The sequence below is a fragment of the Mandrillus leucophaeus genome, unplaced genomic scaffold, assembly GCF_000951045.1.
Source record: "Mandrillus leucophaeus isolate KB7577 unplaced genomic scaffold, Mleu.le_1.0 Scaffold29, whole genome shotgun sequence".
In the NCBI taxonomy this organism is placed as follows: domain Eukaryota; kingdom Metazoa; phylum Chordata; class Mammalia; order Primates; family Cercopithecidae; genus Mandrillus; species Mandrillus leucophaeus.
Window position 1 is genome coordinate 3,478,467 of NW_012103031.1, and position 24,547 is coordinate 3,503,013.

General features: G+C 44.4%; 1 protein-coding gene across 1 annotated transcript in view; it reads right to left on the reverse strand.

Moving 5' to 3' along the window:
* Positions 1-24,547, reverse strand: part of LMTK2 (lemur tyrosine kinase 2) — an 89,961-nt gene that overhangs the window by 22,321 nt on the left and 43,093 nt on the right. The window contains exons 7-9 of the mRNA XM_011985810.1: positions 17,268-17,401; positions 3,097-3,181; positions 631-752 (exon numbers count right to left, since the gene is read on the reverse strand). Coding sequence (XP_011841200.1) covers positions 631-752; positions 3,097-3,181; positions 17,268-17,401 — 341 coding nt within the window. The remainder of the gene's footprint in view (positions 1-630; positions 753-3,096; positions 3,182-17,267; positions 17,402-24,547) is intronic.

A 24,547-nucleotide genomic window follows, 5' to 3' on the forward strand; every position in this document is an offset into this window, starting at 1 on the left:
TGTGTGTGTGTGTGTGTGTATGTGTGTATATATATATATCACTGTACCCCATAAATATGTCCAATTACACTCGTCAATGAAAAAAATAATAAAAGCAAAAAATATTGTTTTAAAGAAATCCAAAAGAAGGAAAGAAGAGGAAAAAAACCCCCCCAAAAAAAAAAGCAGGACAACAGCACATACAACATAGCTATAAATTAAGAAGGCTGTGACAGAAATTGTTAGTCAAAGTTTTAGGTGCATCTTCTTAGCTTCCATTAAACAGACTCCTATAAATCATAGTATAAACATGACAGTTCACACCCCTTTCAGTTTTTTCTTTCACTTCAATAAATACGTATTAAATATCTATTATATATCAGGTCCTGTGGGAGGCACAGAACATGAAACGACTTGGTTCCTGCTTTTATAAAGGAAAATGGGTAGCAGAGGCAGTATTCAAAACGTTAACTACATCACTACAATTGTGGTAATTGCTATTATGTTTCTTAAACTGTCATTTTCACACCATCAGGCACTCTTTTGTTCCTGCATCTTACACAACTACTTTCCTTTAAGAAAGTACTCAAAGAGGAAGAAGTTAGGACTTTGCTAAAGAAATGCCTAATAAAACGGTAAGCCAATACATACCAGATATTACTATACTTAGTCTGATCTGCAGTGAGCAGTCTGTCTTGAAAGCTGGTTACTAATTCTGGAGCAGTCCATCGTAGAGGGAAAACTTTTTTATCATCTGTTTCAATATAATCCTCCTGTTTTGTTAGAAAGCACACAGAATTTTGAATAGAATTATACTTTTGGTGAGTTCAAGAATTTAAATCCATGGTATTCTCAGAAAACATATACCCAGTCCAAAAAAACCAGGTCAGAAAAAAAAGCAGGCAAGAAGAGCGACTTTCTGGGCAGAAAGTGGGTAAGGAGTTTCTCTGAAGCCTCCTGGGCTTCATGGGCTCATCTGCAAGCCATGAACACTTGCTAAGTCATCTTTCCTGGAAAAGGAAAGTACGCTGTGTCTGATGCATATAACATAGACTTTGAGCAAAACATTAAAACAATATATACTGGGCCTTATGTGCTGAATAGTGAAGCCAGTTAGTAAGACTGCAGCCTTTAGACTCTGACAGGGATCTGAAGTCCTCATTCTACCATTTAACAGCTATGTGATTCTAGGCAAGCAACAACTTTGTGAAGTTTTTTCCGGATCAGTGAAATGAGGAAAACCCACTCTTTGTGGTGAGGATTAAATGAGATGATGTAGCCCGGCGCGGTGGCTCATGCCTGTAATCCCAGCACTTTGGAAGGCCGAGGCAGGTGGATCACAAGGTCAGGAGTTCGAGACCAGCCTGGCCAACAGAGTGAAATCCCATCTCTACTAAAAATACAAAAATCAGCCAGGCATGGTGGAGGGAGCCTGTAGTCCCAACTACTCGGAAGGCTAAGGCAGGAGAATCGCTTGAACCCAGGAGGTGGAGGTTTCAGTGAGCCGAGATCATGCCACTGCACTCCAGCCTGGGTGACAGAGCGAGACTCCATCTCAGAAAAAGAAAAAAAGAGATGATGCAGGATGCAGGCAGGTGCTGCTAAGTGCCTGGCATCTAACAAGTGCTCGAGACACTAGAGCTACTATGTAGACAAATAACCAACTTCTATTTGCATAATATTCTTTGAAAATATTACCCATTTGGTCCTCACAAGAACTCCGAAAAATAGAACAGATCTTATCCGTATGTTGCTGCTTAGAAAGTGGCGGTCAAGGCTGGGTGGGGTGACTCACACCTGTAATCCTAGTACTCTGGGAGGCTGAGACAGGCAAGTTGCTTGAGCCCAGGAGTTTGAGAACAGCCTGGGCAATATAGCAAGACTCCATTAAAAAAAAAAAAAAAAGAAAAGAAAAGAAAATGGAGGTCAAGTGGCTTCTCTGAGGTCTCCTGACAGCCCAGAGCTGGGACAGTCCCATTCTCTGCCCCACAGCGCTCTACCTCATTCACTGGGGCTACACAAACACACACAAATGGAAACTTCATTGACTTCTTCACTTTTTTCCATTAGGATATATTTGTGACAGAGTTAAAAAAAAAAAAACCTAAATTCCCAGGTTACTGAACGTGAGCTGAAATTTTACTGACCATGTAATGGAGAAACATTTATATGATATGTATATTTTATCATTAACAGGTAATAATTACTGTTGCTCATGTGTTCACTCCAAAATTTATTATGCACCATCAGACTACGTCATTTATAAATATTTTTAGGCTGGGCGCGGTGGCTCACTCCTGTAATCCCAGCACTTTGAGAGGCCGAGGCAGGCAGATCACAAGGTCAGGAGATCAAGACCATCCCGGCTAACATGGTGACACCCCATCTTGGCCGGGCGCGGTAGCTCATGCCTGTAATCCCAGCACTTTGAGAGGCCGAGACGGGCGGATCACGAGGTCAGGAGATCGAGACCATCCTGGTCAACATGGTGAAACCCCATCTCTACTAAAAATACAAAAAAAATTAGTGGGGCGTAGTGGCGGGCACCTGTAGTCCCAGCTACTTGGGAGGCTGAGGCAGGAGAATGGCGTGAACCCGGGAGGCAGAGCTTGCAGTGAGCCGAGATTGTGCCACTGCACTCCAGCCCGGGCGACTGAGCAAGACTCTGTCTCAAAAAAAAAAAAAAAAAAAAAACCCCGTCTCTACTAAAAACACAAAAAATTAGCCAGGCTTGGTGGCGTGCGCCTGTGATCCCAGCTGCTCGGGAGGCTGAGGCAGGAGAATGGTGTGAACCCAGGAGGCAGAGCTTGCAGTGAGCCGAGATCACACCACTGCACTCCAGTCTGGGCGACAGAGTGAGACTCCGTCTCAAAAAAAACAAAAAAAATTTTTTTAAACAAACTTTTGGAAAGCTGTAGCAAAACCTCGGACATAAAGCCACAGACTTACACAAGCCACACACCAGAAGCCCAGACCACCATTAAAATGACTGCTGCAAATCCCTCTCCAGAAAGCCTCAGACTAAGATTCTTATAAATAACAGTGGGGCATTTGGTGACATTACAACTTCACAATACAAATTAAATCAGACTGAAAACAGTTAAACCTTTGGCTTACCTTGTACCTGCTGAATCCTATTCCGTAATCTCCCACTTTCACATTTAAGTCGGAGGTGAGAAAACAATTCCGCAAGGCTAAATCACTGAAAACAGAGGGAAGTGAACATGGCAAGAAGAATCAACAACCAGGATCGTGCTGTATGGAAATGCCACAGAAATGGGCTTTCTCTTGGGATCCGAGTAAGTATATTGAGCTCTCTGCTTAATAATTAATGTCTTAAAATTCTTTTTTCATAGAAGTATTATATATGTCATCAATCACTTAAATAATAAAGATGATCACAATTTTTGGCAAGTAATTAGCTCAGGTTAAATACTGACCATATCTGTACCATGTTCTGCATTAAACCCAGATTTACGGCTTGTTTCCTTGTATTTTCTTTTTTTCTTCTCATTCAGTTTAGAAGTTTATTTTGCCAAGGCTGAGGACCATGCCTGTGACACAGCCTCAGGAGGTCCTGACGACATGTGTCCAAGGCGGTCAGGCTACAGCTCAGTTTTATACATTTTAGGAAGACATAACACATCACTCAATACATGTAAGATATACAGTGGTTCAGTCAGGAAAGGCAGAACAATTCAAAAACTCGAAGTGGAGGCTTCCAGCTCATAGGTATGTTAGAGTAGGTAGTTAGATATGGACAGGGCAGGAACGCACCCCCTCACACCCCCACCCCCACCCCCTATTGCCCCCAGGACTGTCAGGCGACCATAAGGTGATGGTCAGGTGGTTGTTAAACTGTCTCTCTAAAATGGTAAGTGGTCACAGTCAGCACCAGGAAAAGACAGTCCCCTAATAGAAAACACTCGGAGCTGGTGTTACCCTCTTCTCAGTAAGATCTCAAACAGGCACACTAAGAAGCAAAGTGGCCTCTTACACAAGCTTCCACCGGGAATGCTCAAAGGGAAGGGAAAAACTGCTCAAGTGAACAGGTGCACAACTTCAGCAAACCCCAGAACCATGACAATGTATAAAACCCCAAGTCAGGGGACGAACAGGGCACCTGGATCTTGCAAGTCACCTGCTTGGCCCTTCCAAGTGTACTGCTTCCTTTCACTCCTGCTCTAAAACTTTTTAACAAATTCTCACTCCTGTTCTAAGACTTGCCTCAGTCTCTCCCTCTGCCTTAAACCAACTACAGCCCCTCAGCGAAACTCTTTCCTCCAAGGAGGCAACAATCAAGTTGTAGCAGACCCACATAGATTCACCACTGCTAAGAGGTGGATTCAGATTTTCCGATTGGCAACTTGTCAAAAGAGTTCACCTAAAGACCAGAAACCCAGTCGGGCAAGGTGGTTCATGCTTGTAATCCCAGCATCCTGGGAGGCTAAGGCAGGCAGATCACTTGAGGCCAGGAGTTCAAGACCAGCCTGGCCAACATGGCAAAATCCTGTCTCTACTGAAAATACAAAAAGCTGGAGTGAGGCTGGATCATGGTGGATCACACTTGTAATCCCAATACCCTGGGAGGCCGAGGCAGGTGGAACACTTGAGGTTATAAGTTCAAGACCAGCCTGGCCAACATAGTGAAATCCCATCTCTACTAAAAATACAAAAAATTAGCCAGGCATGGTAGTGCATGCCTGTAATCCCAGCTACTCAGGAGGCTGAGGCACGAGAATCGTGTGAACCCCAGAGGTGGAGGCTGCAATAAGCCGAGATCGCACGACTGCAATCCAGCCTGGATGCTCAAAAAATAAAAAATAAAAATAAATAAAAAATAAATACCCGAAATCCCATATAAGGGAGTGTCTGGGTTAAGATAAGGGGTTGTAGAGACCATGGTTCGTATTATGCAGATGAAGACTCCAGACAGCAGGCTTCAGAAAGAATAGATTGTAAATATTTCTTATGAGACTTAAAATGATGAAAGACTCAGATAATTCTCTCCAGGATTGGAGAAAAGACTTAGAAAGGGAAAGGTATTTTCTACAGAACGTAGATTTCGCCTGTAAGAGACAGTTTTGCATGGCCATTTTTAAATATGTCAAAGGAATATATTTTGGGGCAAAATACTTCAATTTCTTCCAGGGCCTGCTATCTGTCATGTGATGCTTTACTTTAGTCAGGCTGGAATATAGTGTCTTGTTGCTACAAAAAGCCCTAAGATCTCTGTTTTAATGTTAATGCTGGTCAGCTATGCCTGAATGCCAATGGGAGAGTATAATGCGGCATGCCTGATCGCCCCCTCCCCATCATGTCCTGAACTGTGGGATGCCCTTGGCTGAGACGATGAGTTCATTCAGACAATTAGGAAGCTTAAAGTTTTATTTTTAGCTTACACTTCCATATTTCAGCTGTTGTGAATAATGCTGGTATGAACATGGGGGTACAAATTATCTCTTTAAGACCCTGTTTTCAACCATTTTGGGGATACACCCAGAAGTGGCATCACTGCATCATATGGAAATTCCATTTTCAGTTTTTATAAGGAGCCACCATACTGCTTCCCACTGTGACTGTACCATTTTACCTTCCCACCAACAGTGCACAAGGGTTCCAATTTCTTCCACATCCTCGCCAAAACATACTACTGTTTGATGTTGATAGTAGCCATCCTAATGGATGTAAGGTGGCATTTCATTATGGTTTTGACTTGGATTTTCCTAATGATCAGTGATGCTGGGCATCTTTTGGTGTACCTATTGCCATTGTATATTTTCTTTGGAGAAATGTTCATCCATTTTCCAATCAAGCTGTTTGCTGTTGAGTTGTAGGAATTCTCCATATATGCTTTATAAAACCCTTTTCAGATATGTAATTTGCAAATACTTTCTCCATTCTGTGGTTGTCTTTTCACCCTATTAATAGTGTCTTTTGATTAACAAAGTTTAAAAATTTTCATGTAGTCTTCACTGTTGTTGTTGCTTGTGCCTCTGATGTCATACCCAATAAATAACTGCTGAATAAATCACTGTCATAAAGTATTTTCCTTATTTTCTTCTAGGACTTTTATACTTTTGGGTCTTACATTTATGTCTTTGATCCCCTTTGAGTTAATTTTTGTATATGGTGTTAGTTAAGGGTTCAACTTCATTTTTTTGCATGTGGATATCCCGTTTTCCCAGCAGCGTTTGTTGAAAAGACTATCCTTTCTCCATTGAATAGTCCTGATACTCTTGTTAAAAAATCATTTGACTGGCTGGGTGCAGGGGTTCACACCTGTAATCCCAGCACTTTGGGAGGCCAAGGCGGGCAGATCATGAGGTCAAGAGATCGAGACCATCCTGGTCAACATGGTGAAACTCTGTCTCTATTAAAAATACAAAACTTAGCTGGGCATGATGGTAGGTGCCTGTAATCCCAGCTACTGGGGAGGCTGAGGCAGGAGAATCTCTTAAACTCGGGAGGTGGAGGTTGCAGTGAGCTGAGATCGTGCCACAGCACTCCAGCCTGGCAACAGAGTGAGGCCCCATCTCAAAAAAAAAAAAAAAAGAAAAAAAGAAAAGAAAAAAGAAAAAAAATCATTTGACCATATATATGAGGTTTTGTTTCTGGGCTCTCTCTTCTATTTCATTGGTCTATATGTCTTCCTTATGCTAGTACAACACTGTTTTGATTACTGCAGCTTTGTAGTAAGTTTTAAAATCAGAAAGGTGAGTCTTTTAGCTTTGTTCTTCTGTTTCAAGACTGTATTGTATTGACTATTTGAGGTCCCTTCAGATTCCATATGAATTTTAGGATATGCTTTTCTATATCTGTAATCCCAGCTACTTGGGAGGCCTAGGAGGGAGGATGCCTTGAGTCCTTGAGATGGAGGCTACAATGGGCCATGATTGCGCCACTATTCCAGCCTGGATGACAGGGTGAGAGCCCATCTCTTTGGGGAGAGCTTTACTGGTCCACAAATCTAGCTGACATGTGAAAATGCATGTTCTTGTTATAGATAAAAAATGACTTAGGCTCAGTACAATAGAGTTCTCCAAACCCAAGTCTTGGTTTGCAAACAGAAATTGAAGAGGAATCAAGAAACAGAGACAAGGTAAGTTCTCCCTCAACTGAGCTGCTGGAAAAACAGCATCTCCAGATTTTCTTTCAGGCTTTGAGAATTTTTCTCCCATTCCACACTTCTGTCTTGATACTGATTATCACCGTGGCGCAGAAGGGCTCCGCAGAAGGGCTTCCCAGCTCCTATTTCCTGAATCCTCCTCCTCCTCCCCTCCTCTTTCTGTCTCTCTCTCCCTCAGTCTGCCAGGTGCTGGCGGAGCCGGCCGGGCCTGGCCCAACCTGAAAGAGCGTTTCCTTGTATTTTCAGAGTGACTAAGAAAGAACTCTAAAATGCTATTAGCAAAATTGCCTGAATTTTTTTTTTCAGCTTGTATTACTTAATAGTCTAGTAAGAGTCTAAGTAAATATATAGTGAATTTATAACTTTATAATGAATTTATAATGAATTTATAACTTCAAGCACCCAAAAATAATCCACATTATTAAAAACGTTTATTTGTTCCCTTTTTAAAAGATACGCAAGCGTTGTAGTCAGGCCCTTTCCAAATTACTTTCATGTCTTCCAAACTCTACTTCTCCACAAGGGAGGGAAAGAGCGTATTTCAAGACTTACTTAGAACAATTATATAATTTATTTTAAGAAAAAGTTAATTTTCAAAAACATACAATTTGACAAGCAAAAACTACTTTTTCTAAAGGAACTTCCCATACTGACAACAGATTAAGTTTTCTGGCTTTTGGCTTTAACCCTTAGAGTCTTTATAATCACCAACTGGTATATGAATAAAAAAGCCATTAAATTAAAATAGAAAAGGAAGCCTAATTTATAGTTTTAAGCTGTAAACTGAAGATTTCAAAGCTGAATTTCCATAGTCCAAAATGTATGTCATTATAGAACGGCAAAAGACCAAAAACTTAAACTATTAAATTCATATTTTCAAAGATTTTAATTTCCAAAGTTCACACATCTGAAATATAGCGATAATGGAGATGATGATGGCAACGGCTAACACTGATATAATTCGGTAACAGCTTGGTACATAACACTGATTCAATAACATAATCATGGCTAATATTCACAAAGTCCTTACTTCACAAGAGGCATTTTACATTTTCTCTAAGTGTTTAATCTTCACAACAAACCTGTGAGGTGGGTACTATTATTTTCCTCATTAACAAATAACGGACACTGAAGCAGAGAATTGAAGTGACTTCGCCAGGGCCACAAAGCTAGCAAGGTAGTGTTCGGTAATATGTTTGCGCTTTCACCATCAGTAACTCTCAACGATGGTGCAGTGATACTCGCAACTGCTGTTCCAAGCATGCAGCTGGTCCTCAATGTGAATTCCAGTTAGCTGCATCACATCACTTGCCACACTCTTTGTGCTTACAAGTGATTTTCTGCGCTCCATCCAGAAGCCTTCAGGCCTGCTGAAGTGCCTGGGAAAAATCTTGGGACACCTGTGACTCCACTGTTATGAACAACATAGAATCTTTTAATTGTAAGAAGAAAGGTGGTCCCCTTTTCTTGGAATTAAGCAAGGGAAGAAGGCAGGGAGGGAGAGAGGGAGGAGGAACATGCCATTTGAGGAGAGAAAAGTGAAAATGCTTTAAGTAAGGCTGCTCTATTCATTGGGCCAACAGCTGCGACTGCAGAGATACAGGTTTTGCCAACAGAGGCTCCGTCACTAGGCACCACCAACGACCGCCTCTAGGGTCTATAAACAGACCCTGTGAACCTTCCCGACATCTCCCTCCTGAGACCAGAACAAGGAGCTGGATGCCAGCATTCCAACAAGGGCAAGCACGTGTCCTGCTAGGCTGGGGGAAGCAGCCTGAGACTAGCTTGGGCGATGTCAAGCTCAGGCACCTCCTGGGCGGCAAGGCGACTGTCCCACTCCCTCCCTCCTCTTCTCTCTCCATACGAACGTTCCACATAGGTCTTTGGATACTTGAGATGTGAAGGCTTGGTAAAAGATGAACAATTACGCCTGCAGAAGGTCCCTGGCTCTCATTATAAAACTCGAAAGCAAGCAACTGGTGTTGCCAGGGGAAAAGGCAATGCTTCTCATGACCTGAAACCCAGAGGTGGTGAAGAAGCAAACAGTGGCAGGACTGGGTCCTGCCCCCGACTCCTCCCCAAGTGCCCAGGCTCCACAGTGCAGTGGGAGGGAGCCCTGGGCAGTCAGGAGGCCAGGAGCTCATCTCAGCTCCACTGCTCCAAGACCATGTGATGCTGGGCTGGTCACGTGCATAGCAGAGAAGCCTCAGTTTCCTCACAAAACAACAGGATGCACTTGAAATGGTTAACTCACAAGGCTGTTGCAAGGGTAAAATTGAAAAATATATGAAATGTTTTGAAAACATAAAAGTGCTGTACGGATGCAAAGTAATGATACAATTTGGGTCAAGGTTGGTAAAAATAAATATTATTTGAAGCACAATAACGTGCAAAGCTAAAGAAAAACATACAGGTGTCATTTCTTAACAACAGAGGGAACTCTTAACGTCAATGGCTGCTTTTGTCAGAAAACGCAAACACACAGCCAGTCTACTCTCCCTTCAAGTTGAAAAACAGGTCCAGGGATGAGGCTGCCAGTGGCACCAGCCCCGCCCGGCTCTCAGAAGGCTCTGGCAGGGTGGCCTGTGCTCGGCAGCACTTGCTGTGACTGAGACCACAGTAACCGCGAGACTCAGGGCCGCATGAGCAGAGTAATAGACAGAAAGTGGGAGCCCATGGTTCGGAAGGGTTCCCACCCCAATTCACAAGGAAGTACCACTGCTTGCTACTCACTCACGCTAGGACTAGTTTGCGCATCTTCAGGGTTCTCCAATGCAAACTCAACATGCAGGAGGCATTTTCAAAATAATCCACACCTCTATTATGTGAACTACCTATGCCTTCCCGAGTAACCTGGATTCCTGATAAGAAGAGTTCACAGACAGGAAGCAAAATACCAGCAAGTTACTGAATACTCTTCTAACAGCTTGGCATACTTTATCTGCATCTTGACAACAGCACTCCAGGGCTTTAAAGACGATCCCCATTTTATAGAAGAGATATAGCTCCAAAGGATGAAATAACCAGGCTTACACTGGTAAAGCTGATGAGAGGTGAATGAAAACTTCAACTCCAAAGCCTCTCTCTGTTCACCAGGCCATTCTGACTATGGTAGCCACAAAGACTTAAGCTTCCAAAGGGACTCTGCACTTAACACCCTAAGATGGGATGGAGACGTACCAGGAGAGGATTAAACCCAGAGGATTCCGATAAAGCACAAGGAGGCAACTTTATACTAGAGCTTTGACAGTGTTTGCCCTGCTTATTAGGTCAGTCTTTGCTAGCTGGGCAATGGTACATTTACTGAATGCTTGCTGTGTGTATCTCAGGCACCTGCTAGCATTTGGGTACAAATTCTTCCACAGGGTGTGAAATTCTTATTATACCCTAGGGAAAACAACCTAGCCAGAATGGGGTCTGCCACCGATGGTGCCTATGTACAGTCCCAGCTACCTTGGAGGCTGAGACGAGAGGATTGCTTGAGCCTGGGAAGTCAAGGCCAAGCAAGTGAACCATGATTGCGCAACTGCACTCCAGCCTGGGTGATAGAGCGAGACCCTGTCTCAAAACAACAAATAAGTAGATAAATAAAATAAATAAAACCCTGTTCAGATTCTAATGGGAATCCTTTTGAGTGAATCGGCATTTCTGTGTGGCCTCCCACCATAAACCATGGTGCATCTTTCCGTGTGTCCACATGTTATTTTACATTCTTCAATAAGATTTCATAGTTTTCTTCATACAGTCCTGTGTCTTTCTCACATAACTTATACCCAGATAACTTATAATTTTGGCATTATTGAGAATAAAATGGTTTTTATTCACCTTCACTGCTGGGTACATAATTATACCTGTACAGACAAAAACTATTGACTTATGTATACTGTCTTATAAAAAGCCACAACAAGTTCTTTTGTGAATTCTTATTTTTTAAAAGCATAGTTTCTTGGTTTTCCTAAACATACACCACCATGGCACCAGTGAAGAAGTGTGGTGTAGTTCGGTGGTTAAGAGTATAAATCCGGAGGCAGAGGGTGCAGCTTTGAATCCCAGCTCTGCTGGCTTCCCACTGCATGACCCTGAACAAGTCAGTATACCTGTCTGTGCCTGTGTCTCCTGACCTGTAACACAGGAAAACCAGCACTACCGCCTAGGAGTTGGTGTAAAGTAGCTGGCATGTGGGAAGCATTTGGTAAATCTTAACTATTATTACTGAGACGGAAACTATTATTATCCTTATCATCATCATTGAGACGGAGTCTCACTACTATTATTATTATTATTGAGACGGAGTCTAGTATTATTATTATTATTGAGACGGAGTCTCACTCTGTCACCCAGGCTGCAGTGCAGTGGCGCGATCTCAGCTCGCTGCAACCTCTGTCTCCTGGGTTCAAGCAATTCTCCTGCCTCATCCTCCCGACTAGCTGGGATTACAGGCGTGCGCCACCAAGCCTGGCTAATTTTTTTGCATTTTTAGTAGAGATGGGGTTTCACCCTGTTGGCCAGGCTGGTCTCGAACTCCTGACCTCAAGCAATCCACCCACCTCAGCCTCCCAAAGTGCTGAGATTACAGGTGTAAGCCACTGTGCCCGGCCTATTATTTTTTTTTTCTTTTTTTCCCCCTTATTTCTTGGGCCTATTATTTTTAAACTGATAATTTTATAGTTTGTGTTTGTATTTGCTAGTACCTCCAACGAAATGTTGGAAAGTAAAATAAACAGCGGGCATCTCTGCCTCGTTTGAAATTGAAAGGGCTTTATTATTTTGCCATTTAGCAATAGCATGATATTGCTATTGAGTTTTGGTCAAGTTTTGAGTCTTAGTCCATATGATATTTAAGTTGTACCTTTCCTTTCCTATCGGAATAAAGGTTTCCCATCAGAAGAGAATATGTTTACATAGTTATGTAAACACAGAATAGCTGCTGAATTATACTAAATGATGTTTCTACAATCTATTGCTATAATGTATTTCTCCTCTTTTATTCTGTCAATGGAATGAATTATGTAGACATATTTTTATAATATACATCTACCCTTAAGAGTCCTAGAATCAGTCTTAATTGTTTTGTTCACACACTTCTGGATGCAGTTTGCTAGTATTTGTGTCTATGTTCATTCATGAGAATCATCAAAAATTTCTTTTTTTTTTTTTTTTGAGACAGAGTCTCGCTCTGCCGCCCAGGCTGGAGTGCAGTGGCCGGATCTCAGCTCACTGCAAGCTCCGCCTCCCGGGTTTACGCCATTCTCCTGCCTCAGCCTCCCGAGTAGCTGGGACTACAGGCGCCCGCCACCTCGCCTGGCTAGTTTTTTTGTATTTTTTAGTAGAGACGGGTTTCACCGTGTTAGCCAGGATGGTCTCGATCTCCTGATCTCATGATCCGCCCGTCTCAGCCTCCCAAAGTGCTGGGATTACAGGCTTGAGCCACCGCGCCCGGCCCAAAAATTTCTTTACGCCATCTTTTGCTACATTAAAGTTGTGTTGGATTCATGATATGAATTACAGAAATTTCCGTCTTCTTTGTGGTCTGGAATAGTTTAAATACACTGGAGCCACCTGTTCACTAAAGGTCAGACAGAGGACACCCATGAAGCCCTCTGGACCTAGAGCCTTTTTAAATGAAAGCTCTTTAACCACCCTCCCAGTGTAGCTACTCAGCTGATTACAGTCTTTCCATCTCTGCTTGGGTTGCAGCTGCAGTCAAATTGGTTCCTTTCCCTTGAAGCCTTTCCTCATTTCTATGTGACATACATCATGGGAGATATAAAGGTCAGGAAGATCCAATACCTGCCTTCAGCAAGTCTTCCATGTAGAAAAGGAAATAAGGAACCTTCATGGAAATGCATCACATATGAATTCCTGTCCAGTTCTCTTTTCGGTAGTGTCTTCTCTTTCTAAACCAGCCTAAGCTGTAGTGCAATAGTGATTAAACACGCATGCACGTGCACACACAAAGTTGTGGGCATGCCATCCTACTGCCTACAGAACACAGCCTGAAGGCCTTATTCTGGCACTCAGGCCCTCTGTAATGTGGTTTCAAACTGCGTCTCTATTCTTATCTCCCACTATCTTCTCTCCTGCGTCTTCTGTTCTAGTTACACTGGACTATCTGACATTTCCCTAAACTCCCTTTCCTTCTCTTCCTCCTACCACATACATCATCTTGCTACTCCCTTCTCCAGCAATTCTGAACATTCTCCAGCCTCCAACTGATGCCCATTCTTCAAGGATCACTAAAACGCCACTTCCTTCCAAAAACTGACCTGGACTCTTCCCAGACAAAAGTAACTCTTCCTCCTCCTGCAGAAATGACCACACATGGTATGTGCGCCTGGGTACAAACTGCTCATCAAATGATCAAATGAGTGGCTGAGACAGACCAACCGCTCAGCACCCCGAGCCTCGGTATTCTCCTCTGTGAGTGGCATTAATAATGGCACCTGCCTCGTGCTGCTTGGGGTGGCCCTGACGATCAAATCACTCCTCACGGAATGTTCTGCAAATGCATGGAACACGGCAAACACCATGCCAAACGAGAACGCAGATTTCCACTCTCCTGCTGGGGCGGTAGTGAGCAACAGGTGTGCATTTTGCTTTGATTTTAAATGTATTTCTCTGTCTCTTACCTTGTCACTGGATTTTAAATGTATTTCTCTGCCTCTCACCTTGACACTGGATTTTAAATGTATTTCTCTGCCTCTTACCTTGTCATTGAACTCTGCAGGCAGGGGAAGTTCACTGCACGCTAACCCCAGTGTTGCTCAGCAGAAAGTAACTGTAATGCTACAACCGGGCAAATCCTACAGAGGCTCTTTTGTACACAGTGGTCACCCAGGTACTCCGTGAGGCTACCCACTTCAGGTCTCCAGCTCCATGAGCTGCTGCGAGGAGACAGGCCGCCTGTGGGAACCCCCTGGCTCAGCCCATCACAGTGACCTGGTGGCATCTCACGGACGGGCTGCTCAGGAGACTGGCAGGCAGGGGACAGCAAGTCCTGGGCTCCAGGCCAGCACGGCGAGTGGAATGGCACAGCAGCAAGCTGGCAGCGCCTGCTGTTTACACGGCCTTCCAAAAGTCACATGCACGACTTCAGAGACGCAGGCTCCTGAGACTCTGGGTTAAGGCTCTTCTTAAAGAATAGGTAGAAATACAACTTCACCACGAGTGCCTTACTAGATTAGTTTCCAAACGGAGTTAAGACCTTTACTTGGACGTGTAGGTTGTTCTGTCTTCAACCAACAGAGGAAGTCCTAATTTAAGTCAACCAATAAATATTCTAAATTCCAACTTAAAAATATACTATATGATATGCTGACAAAAAAGATCTTAAAACACAAAACTTTGCCCCAAACGGAAATTTAATATAGATATGATTACTTTTTTTTTTTTTTTAACAACAAAATGAAACAGCTGTCAATGGCTTCAAGGATTTTCTTTTCTTTTTTTTTTGAGACGGAGTCTCGCTCTGTCACCCAGGCTGGAGTGCAGTGGCGCGATCTCGGCTCACTGCAAGCTCTGCCTCCCGGGTTCATGCCATTCTCCTGCCTCAGCCTCCAGAGTAGCTGGGACTACAGGCGCCCGCCACCACGCCCGCCTAATTTTTTGTAGTTTTAGTAGAGATGGGGTTTCACTGTGTTAGCCAGGATGGTCTCGATCTCCTGACCTGGTGATCTGCCCACCTCAGCCTCCCAAAGTGCTGGGATTACAGGAGTGAGCCACCGCACCCGGCCTCAAGGATTTTCTTTAACCTGAGTTTTAGAACTTGAATAAAACCCAAACTATGTGATTTACTCATCATCTTTACTTGTTCTCAAGTCCACAAGATTTGAAATTAAGTAAAACTTTAACTTGAAACTCATAGGAAAATACTATTTACTCTGACATCTTTGCCAATTTAAAAAACACACAGATTCTAGCCGTCTTTGATAATTTTACACTGCTGATTCCAATATGATGCTCTTTTAAAATTAAACCCCCTTCTCTAAAATTTAAGAATTCTTAAGCCAGTATCAGTAATTATCTGCATTTTGTAAGATATTAACAATATAAATTATGCTAGACAATAAACTTATAAAATACATCAAAAACTAAATACAGGCTTTCTCCATTATGAAATATTTATAAAGTTTCATGTAAGGGATTCTGCTTTGGGTCTTAAGAAACTGGTAACTTTTTGAGTCTTTTAAAAAAAAAAAAAAAAAAAAAATAGAGAATAAAAAGCTAAAGACAGAGGCTAATGCCTGTAATCCCAACACTTTGGGAATCCAACCTGGGTGACAAGAGCAAGTCTCCATCTAAAAAAAAAAAAAAAAAAAAAACACTTTACCAGAATGATTTGTGTACTATTGTAAATCAAACAAGATATAAATGTGTAAGAAGAAGGTTAATAATTTTCCTCCTTGCCCCCATGAAGTAATGTTGAGAGTCTGATAGGCACAGTACTTTTCCATGCCTGTTTATACACACACCCCTCTAGAAATACAACCAGGTGTTTTCATACTTAAAAAAAAAATGGAATCACACTACAAATATATTACTGTGAAATCTGCTTTTTACAAAATAGAATACTTCAAGCCAGGCACGGTGGCTCACACCTGTAATCCCAGCACTTTGGGGGGCCGAGGTGGGCAGATCATCAGAGGTCAGCAGTTTGAGACCAGCCTGGCCAACATGGTGAAACCCCATCTCTACTGAAAATACAAAAATCAGCCAGGTCTGGTGGCATGTGCCTACAGTTTCAGCTACTCAGGAGGCTGAGGCAGGAGAATCACTTGAACCCCAGGGGTGGAGGTTATAGTGAGCTGAGATCACACCACTGCACTCCAGCCTGGGTGATAGAGAGAGACTCTGTCTCGGCTGGGTGCGGTGGCTCACGCCTGTAATCCCAGCACTTTGGGAGGCCGAGGCGGGTGGATCACGAGGTCAAGAGTTCAAGACCATCCTCACTAACATAGCGAAACCCTGTCTCTACTAAAAATACAAAAAATTAGCCAGGTGTGGTGGTGGGTGCCTATAGTCCCAGCTACTCGGGAAGCTGAGGCAGGAGAATGGCGTGAACCCGGGAGGTGGAGCTTTCAGTGAGCCAAGATCATGCCACTGCGCTCCAGCCTGGGTGACAGAGCAAGTCTCTGTCTCAAAAAAAAAAAAAAAAAACCCCCCCCAAAAAAAAAAAAAAAAAAAAAGAGAGAGACTCCGTCTCAAAAACATAATACATAAATTAAAAAAAAAATAGAATACTTCATACACTCCCTTCAAGTCAAGACACACAGGTGTTCCTTTTTAGGCCAATGGATTACTAAGAGTTAAATGATTTACTTAAAGTCAATTAAAGAAATACTGCCTGGTTTTCCTGGAGACCTAAGAAATAATTTTAAACGTAATGTGTTGTTTTTAAACATAAAGCACAGCTGAAAAGCCTAGAGGAGAGTAAGCAGAAATCTCCTTTTGGGTTCACAGAACAGACTCATCATTTGAGATAGGACTCCAAGTCCTTTGGTATTTTAATTACGAAAATCACCATCGATGATCTGAACAAAATACAACGTGCTCCAAAGAACTATGGTCATTCAAGTGGGGCCTGGAAGGTTGCCACAGAAATGTGCTACACAGATCGCTGTGCTGCCCACAAGCAGCCTGACCCCCCACCCAGGGGGGCCTCTTCAGATCGGACCCCGTGACACTTCTGCTTCCGAATGGGCACCTACAGCCCACCCTTCAGTGCTATGACCTTGTGCACACAGAGGCTGCTGGCCCAGAGATTCTCTCTTCCTTTCTCAGGAATGTGAACTGGGATGCACTGAGAAACTGGGTGGGTAGCACCAGAAGCCTAAAGCTGGTGTGGCAAGGATGAAACACGCAAGGTGTCACGTGGTGGATCGGGACTGTTTACTCCCAACTCTGAGGCAGGTACAACCGTTCACATTCTTTGAAATTCTGGAAATAATAAATGTATTAAGACATCTTATTCCCTGGTACTGGTTTCAATGAAGCCCAACTCAACCCTCATCCAGACATGGGCAAGAACGAGATCGCTTCTACCTGCATGAGCTGGGTTCATCCTGCCACCTGTCCTCCTTAAGTTTCACAAACCCGGCAGCCTCTCTGGACTGTCCCGCCGGCGCTGTGTGGGGCGTGCACCTCTGGCGTAGGGACCCACCTGTGCAGGAAGTGCAGTTTGTGCATGGCGGCCAGCCCCGCGGCAATCTCACACGCCATCCTCTGCAGCAGCATGGTCTGTGAGTCCCCCCGCATGTGCTCCTGCTCGGTGCGCAGATACGCCTTCAGGTCGCCCTGCAAAAGTCAGCCCGCTTGAGTTTCAAAACGAACCACAGGAACAAAGTGAGCACTTAAATACGTGCCTCAGTGAATACTAACTGTTAAGATTATTAGAAACTTGTTTTGTTTGTATTTAAAGAAGTTCCAACCCAACACTGCAAAACTATAGACCACTATTATGCTTTTAGGAACATTCTAACTGGTTAACATTTTTGTCATATAAACACATGGAAAACAAAACAGTTTTTAAAAAGATAGTTGTGCAATGACGCACATTTAAACGAAACGCCGTGCAGAAGTAGAGAAATTCCCAGGTTACCTAAGAGATGACACAGAGAATGTTAAGAAATGGTGCCACTCACACTGCTTGTTCTATGGATTCCAGGCAGCCCCTGGGCAGTGAGCACTTCATCAAGAAGGCGCTGTGGCTACTGCCAAAGCTTGGAGGAGCAATGGAGTGGGAGAGAAGGAAAGAAAAATGGGCGGGAAAGGAGACGTCCAGGTAGTACAGCAACAATTGCTTCAGGTCTCCCCCACCTTTCCCAGGACCCTGTGCTGTCCTGAGACGGTGAAGAGAAAGAACATTCCAGCCACTCCAGGAAAAACTCACCACGTTAACAAGCCTGCTCTTCAAAGGGGAGCAACCTGAGCAGGAAAATAAACAAACTTACAGTCAGACACCCAGCACACGGCCATGACACTGTGGGGCTCCCCAGGCCTCCTCCAAGACTTCCCTCTGTTATGCTGTCTTTATTTCATGATTTTTTTTTTTTTTGGAGACGGAGTCTCGCTCTGTCGCCCAGGCTGGAGTGCAGTGGCCGGATCTCAGCTCACTGCAAGCTCCGCCTCCCAGGTTCACACCATTCTCCTGCCTCAGCCTCCCGAGTAGCTGGGACTACAGGCGCCCGCCACTTCGCCTGGCTAGTTTTTTGTATTTTTTAGTAGAGACGGGGTTTCACTGTGTTAGCCAGGATGGTCTCGATCTCCTGACCTCGTGATCCACCCATCTCAGCCTCCCAAAGTGCTGGGATTACAGGCTTGAGCCACTGCGCCCGGCCTTTATTTCATGATTTTCATTTAGGACATTATGTTTTGGGGAGTTTACAGTATAGCTGTTATGGGGAATACCCTTTTGAGGGAACAAAATCTTCCATATTCTCCTTACCACGTGATTAAATATTTATTGATACAATTTCATTCCAAATTAAAGCTTCCTCGAGTCAGTTAATAAAATTTAGAAAGCAAGCCAATGGCTTTCAGTGTTCTTTAAATCTGAGTCAAGAAAAGACTCCTGGAGGCAGAGAGCAGGGAAAAAAAAAAGAAAAAAGAAAAGACTCCTGAGGAAGGGCATTTTCCTTGACCAACTAAAGAGTACATGTCTTGTAACTGTTACTGAAGATAGTCGATTTATCAAATACCTCCCAGAATAAAACCTTAAAACACAGTATTCCTTTACAAACATTTGCCCGTATTTAATACTGAGTACATTCTGAGGTAACTTCTAGGTCCACTCCAAGAATCTAAATTTGTTTCCATTCCCAGTTTCCAAGATCTTTACACGAGTGATAATGTTGGTATTAATAGTCGCCACCATTTGTGCTTTGAGCCCTGAGCCAAGCGTTGTGTTAGGAGTTTTTGCACTTGTTACTGCAAATACAATTTGAGATGTTTACCAGATATGGAACTCAGGCTTAGGGAGGGTAAGAAATTTGCCCAAGGCCACAGAGCTAATAAATGGTAGGGCTGTGCTAATTCTACTTTTCAGTTTACCAGCTAGTCAAGAAAGTTCTATTTAGCAAGTGAATTAAATCAGTATGCAGACAACATCAATGTATTTTGTAAGAATGAATATAAAACAACTGAAGGTCAATCCCATCAATCTGCAGGGGTCTCCCAAGCGTCACATGACTGCTCTGCTAGGGGAGCAGTGGCCTTCCCTCGGTGCCGTGCACCTGGTATCACTGTCCTTCACATATTCCTTCCAAATGTGGTGCCCTCTCCTTTGTTCCCAACGAAATCAGAAGCCACTCCAGAGGAGAAACAGACATTTTTTTTCCTTGTAAAAACATATGAATATGACCCTCCATCCAGGTTAGGCTCTGTGGAGCTTGGGAGTTGGAAGGACAACAAATGATTCAGAAGACAATTAAATTCACCCAGAAAAATTCCAGCAGAAAACTCCAGGACTACAGGCGGATGGGAGTTTCATAAGGTACCCTGTACAGAAAGTAAACATGAACAAAGCCCAAGTCTACCTACATTACCAATGAAACGGCAATGAAATTCTTCTGCCTAACCCCTCCGCCACCAACACCCATCTAAGGAAAAAATTGCTCTCACACGAAAACATGGTTATGCTGGGCCGAATCTGGCCAGCCTTCAAAACCAACAGCAGCTGCTGGCAGGCAGTGAACTGCGGCTCCGGCCATGAAGGCAGAGGAAGCACAGACTGGGCGTGGCTGCTTCTCAAGGATACCTAAGGTATATTCACCACCACTTGCTGTTCTTAAAATGTCTTCTCTCCATAATAGTTCACTTCCCAAATTTCACTCAAGGACAGAATATAATCAACAGAAGGGGGTTTTCCTTAAGAATAGATAAAATCAGTACCTTCCAGGCAAAAATATCTTTAACCCAGGAATAGGGAATAACATCAAAGATTACTGGAGGCCCCTGGTCATAGTTCTCACGGATGAGACTTGTGATGGATTGTGTAAGATCCAGGGTCAGTTCTATGTTCCAGAAAGGTCAGTAGAGCTCCCCTGGGACCGCAGTTTAAAAGGAAAAATCAACATAAAATCTTTAATTAGAGTCAAGATGTTTATGTTAAGCAAGTACTAAAATTTGATTCATTCTATCCAAAACGGACAAACCTATATTTAGATATCTGATTCATTTGTATTTTAATGGTGCTTAGTAATATAATGATGATAATAATGGTGATTATTACGGTCCATTGTTTAAAGAAAAAAAGCTCACCAAGAACAGCAAAGTATTCTGAATTAAAATAAACATTCCTTTATCCATGTTTTATACATTTCTCAGCTTCCCAAAACCCCCCAAAAAACTCCCGAAAGAAAACTTATGACACTAGATGGCAGCAGAGCGCTACACCAAGCACTCCAGCAACAGAGCAAGTGACCTGCAATGCCTTCGGGGAATGAGTCATTCAAACACCTGTAAATGGGTTCCTTGCAAGTCCCCTCCTCAATGCTGACATGAATGGCCAGGGCGGGCTTTATATAGCTTTTCTGCAGAACACTGGGAGCCATGAATTAATTTCAAAACAGTGCAAAAAGTTAACAAGTAAATAGCTTTAGAACTGAAAAATTAAAGTCATCTGTATGTTTAACAGGACGATTCTGGGGGAAAAACATAATTTTCAATAATTTTATTGAAAGGATGAAAGAATGATACAGACAGCGCAACACCCCCGCTTCTGCTAATGAAACAGAAGACCTGCATACTGGGGCAGCTGACGCCGCCACGCCTCCGCGCAGCCCGGGGCCTCTCTTCCCTCCCAGCAGCTCTCTTGCCTGCGTCTATTTTTTCTCAGCCCCACTGGTCCCCCCCACCCACTGGCATCCATAACCTTATACATCATCTCCTCTCTGGTTGCCATGGATTCTTCGTCCTTGTGCCTTTCTAAGCTCAATCTTCTCGAGAGTCCATCTCTTCTCTCTGCTCTGGCGCCCAAACACCTCCCAGGTAAACCCAGCCCTCCCCTCCCCAGCCCTCCAGTTCTCTCTCCTCTCTGTGGTTAAACTCCTCTGAAGCCTGGTCGGTCCTGGCTCCTTGCTGAGGAACCCCTCGCCCCCATCAGACGCACTTTCATCCACAATTCAGTAGCAGCTGCTCTGGCCAGGCCTATCAAGGAGTGACCTGCCCACTTCTCCCCAAGCAGAGCTGGCTGGGTCTCATCTCACCAGCGTTAATGGAGACGGGTCCATTCCTTCCTTGCTTAAACACGTCCTTCGTCACCAGCCTTCGGGCACCGCAACCTCCTGCGTTTCTTCCTTTCCCACTGGCCGCTCCTTCTTCGGCCTCCCGACTGGCTCTCCCTCCTCTCGCTGATCCGTAAGGACCCCAGAGCTCCATCTTGGTCCTCAGCCCTGGGGACGCTCCCTGCCCAGGGGTTTCAGCCACCCCATGGCTTGAAAGTCCATGCCTCCCGTACACCTCTCTGGCCCAGCCCTTCATCTCCTGACTCGACTTCCCTCACTGCTGTCTAAGAGTCCTCGGCACAAACCTCCGCCAATCTCAGTAAGCGGCATCGCCGTTTTCCCAGTGGGTCAAAAAGTGAAGATGTCATTGGTGAGTTCTGCCTCTAGGGGGCCACATCCAACCCGTCACCAAGTTCTGGGTCTGTTTTCAAACTACCTCTCATGCCTCCGCTTCTGTGGTGCTGGTCCCTGCACGCCGCCACCTTGAGGACATGCCTGCGCCAGTCCCACTGCGGCCTCCCTGCACCCATTCGCTTGAGCAGCCAAAGCCAGTCCCTGAAAACATAAATCCAACCGTGATAGCCTGGGTTCCTCCCTGCTGTTTTCTTTGTCTGTCTCTACCACTAGAAAGCAAGCTAGACATGGCTAGGACTCCATCTATTCCCTATTGTGTCTCTAGAACCTAGAACAGTGTTGGGCACACAGCATGTGTTTAATATTTGCTTAATGAATGGGAGAAAAAAGAAAAAACACTTGTGCAGACATTCTAAATGATGCCCTACAGGTTAAAGTCGGGACAACTGTTTTCCCAAGGCAGCCCCATCCTATCATTTCCATGTAATAATCTAAGAAGAATGAATTTAGGAGTAAATCTGAAATTTCACATTTTTACTGGGCTTTTAAATTTATTACTTCATTACTCTGTACATTAAAGCTAGCCAAAGACACTTAATTTGGGAAAATAATATTCTTTTTTTTTTTTTTTCCCTGAGATGGAGTCTCGCTCTGTCGCCCAGGCTGGAGTGCAGTGGCGCGATCTCAGCTCACTGCAAGCTCCGCCTCCCGGGTTCACACCATTCTCCTGCCTCAGCCTCCCGAGTAGCTGGGACTACAGGCGCCCACCACCATGCCTGGCTAATTTTTTGTATTTTCGGTAGAGAAAGGGTTTCACCATGTTAGCCAGGATGGTCTCGATCTCCTGATCTCGTGATCCGCCCACCTCGGCCTCCCAAAGTGCTGGGATTACAGGCTTGAGCCACCATGCCCGGCCAAAAATAATATTCCTTAAGTAAAATCTGATTCTCTTTGAAAGTTTATCTTTGTATAGTAAATGTTACTTTGAGAACAGAGAGTCTAGATTATTCTAAAACTCAGTTAAAATACAGTCATGTATCACTTAACACTGGGGATGCCTTCTGAGAAATGTGTTGTTAGGCAATTTCACCATCGTGCAAACGTCACAGAGCGCAAACGTCACACGAACCTAGATGGTCAGCCTACTGTACCCCAAGGCTACATAGGGTGGTTTCTTGCTACAGCCTAGGCTTCTAACCTATAGAGCATGTTACTGCACCGAATAGTGTAAGCCACTGTAACATGATGGCAAGTATTTCTGTATGCAGCCTTGACCTCCTGGGCTCAAGAGACACTTAGGCCACACTAAATTTATATTAAAAAATTGTTCTTTTTCAATAATAAACCTTGGCTTACTGTAACTTTTTTACTTTTTAATTTTTTAAAACTTTTGAGTCTTTTTGTAATAACACTTAGCTTAAAACAAAAACACATTGTACAGTTGTACAAAAATATTTTTATTTCTGTAAGTTTTTTTTCTATTAAGTGTTTTTCTTTTTAGACTTTTACAGACAACAGTGAGGCCCCCATCAGCCTGCCCCAGCACCATAGGAGGGCGCCAGAGAACCTCTGCTGAGATCACAGCGGCCACCCCATGTCACTGGTGCTTCAGCTACAGGTGCACACCTTGGTTATAAGCAGCGATGACCTGTCACTGCAGTGACGGGGAGAAGACAGGACCTAGGAGCCGGCTGGCCACACACATGGGGAAGCAGTGCCGATGGACGAAATGCAGGGGAGGGGGAGCAGGTACCAGGGAAGATAGGAAGGGCCTGGCTAGAGGCAGCTGGAGCAGACTGTCAGCAAGGGCCAAGGCCGTAGTGCCCGGGCTGCAGCCAGGTATGGGGAGGGCCAAGGCCATTGGCAGGGCCCCAGCACAGGGCCAGGCACCGGAACAGGGCAGACCCAGGGACTGGGAACAGAGACCCCACCCAGTCACCCCCACACCTCAACCCATGTGGTCGTCCAGCACAGGCCTCCCCTCTGCTGGCTCTGGTCAGGGACCCCGTCCACCTGTGCCCCTGGCCCTCCTCACGCCTGTTCCACCGTGACTCCATGTCCCCTCTTCTCTACATGAGCTCCTTAGGGGCAATGACACGTCATCCATCTTGGTGTGCCCGGTGCCTGAGGAGAAATTGCTGACCTGAGGTGCCCTGGTGCATGGGCTTATTAATAACTACATTCATAAAGAAGAGCTGCCCATTAATTAGGCATTTCTGCACCAAAGGCTGATTCTAAAATGGAGGCCTCCCGCTGGTGGTGGCATGAAACCACCTGGTATAAAAGCACACAGGGCCAGGTCATTCCAGCACTTTGGGAGGCTGAGGTGGGAAGATCGCTTGAGACCAGCCTGGGCAATATAGTGAGACCCCATCTCTAATTTTAAAACAATACAATAAAATTAGAATAAAATCAAGCCACCCATAAGCACACTCACTTTGGCACTAGTAACTGCGCCCTCAGGCTAGTCCAGCACCAACCCTGACACAGCGGCCTGGGTCTGATTCTTTGGTCAGTCCCTTCTCTCTCTCAGCCTCAGTTTCCTCATCTGTAGACTGAAGCTACTCCTACGCGTCTCACGGCATTGTCAAGACAACTCACTCGATCGGAACACACATTAAATGCCCAGCACCAGGCCTGACCCAGAAAGCTCAGACCTTCCCCATCGTACTCCCCGCTGTGGGCAGTGGCCAAGGTTCCTTCCAGGTCTAAGAGCCCAAGAGTCTAAGCTCCTCTGATTCTGCCCCCAAGTCACCGCTCTTCATGAGAGATGGAAGAGTGCAAGTCCCACAGAGCAACACGCTGCTGTCAAAGAACAGCCAGTGGACGCCCTCCCCTTCTCCACTGCAAACTGCCTTCAGAA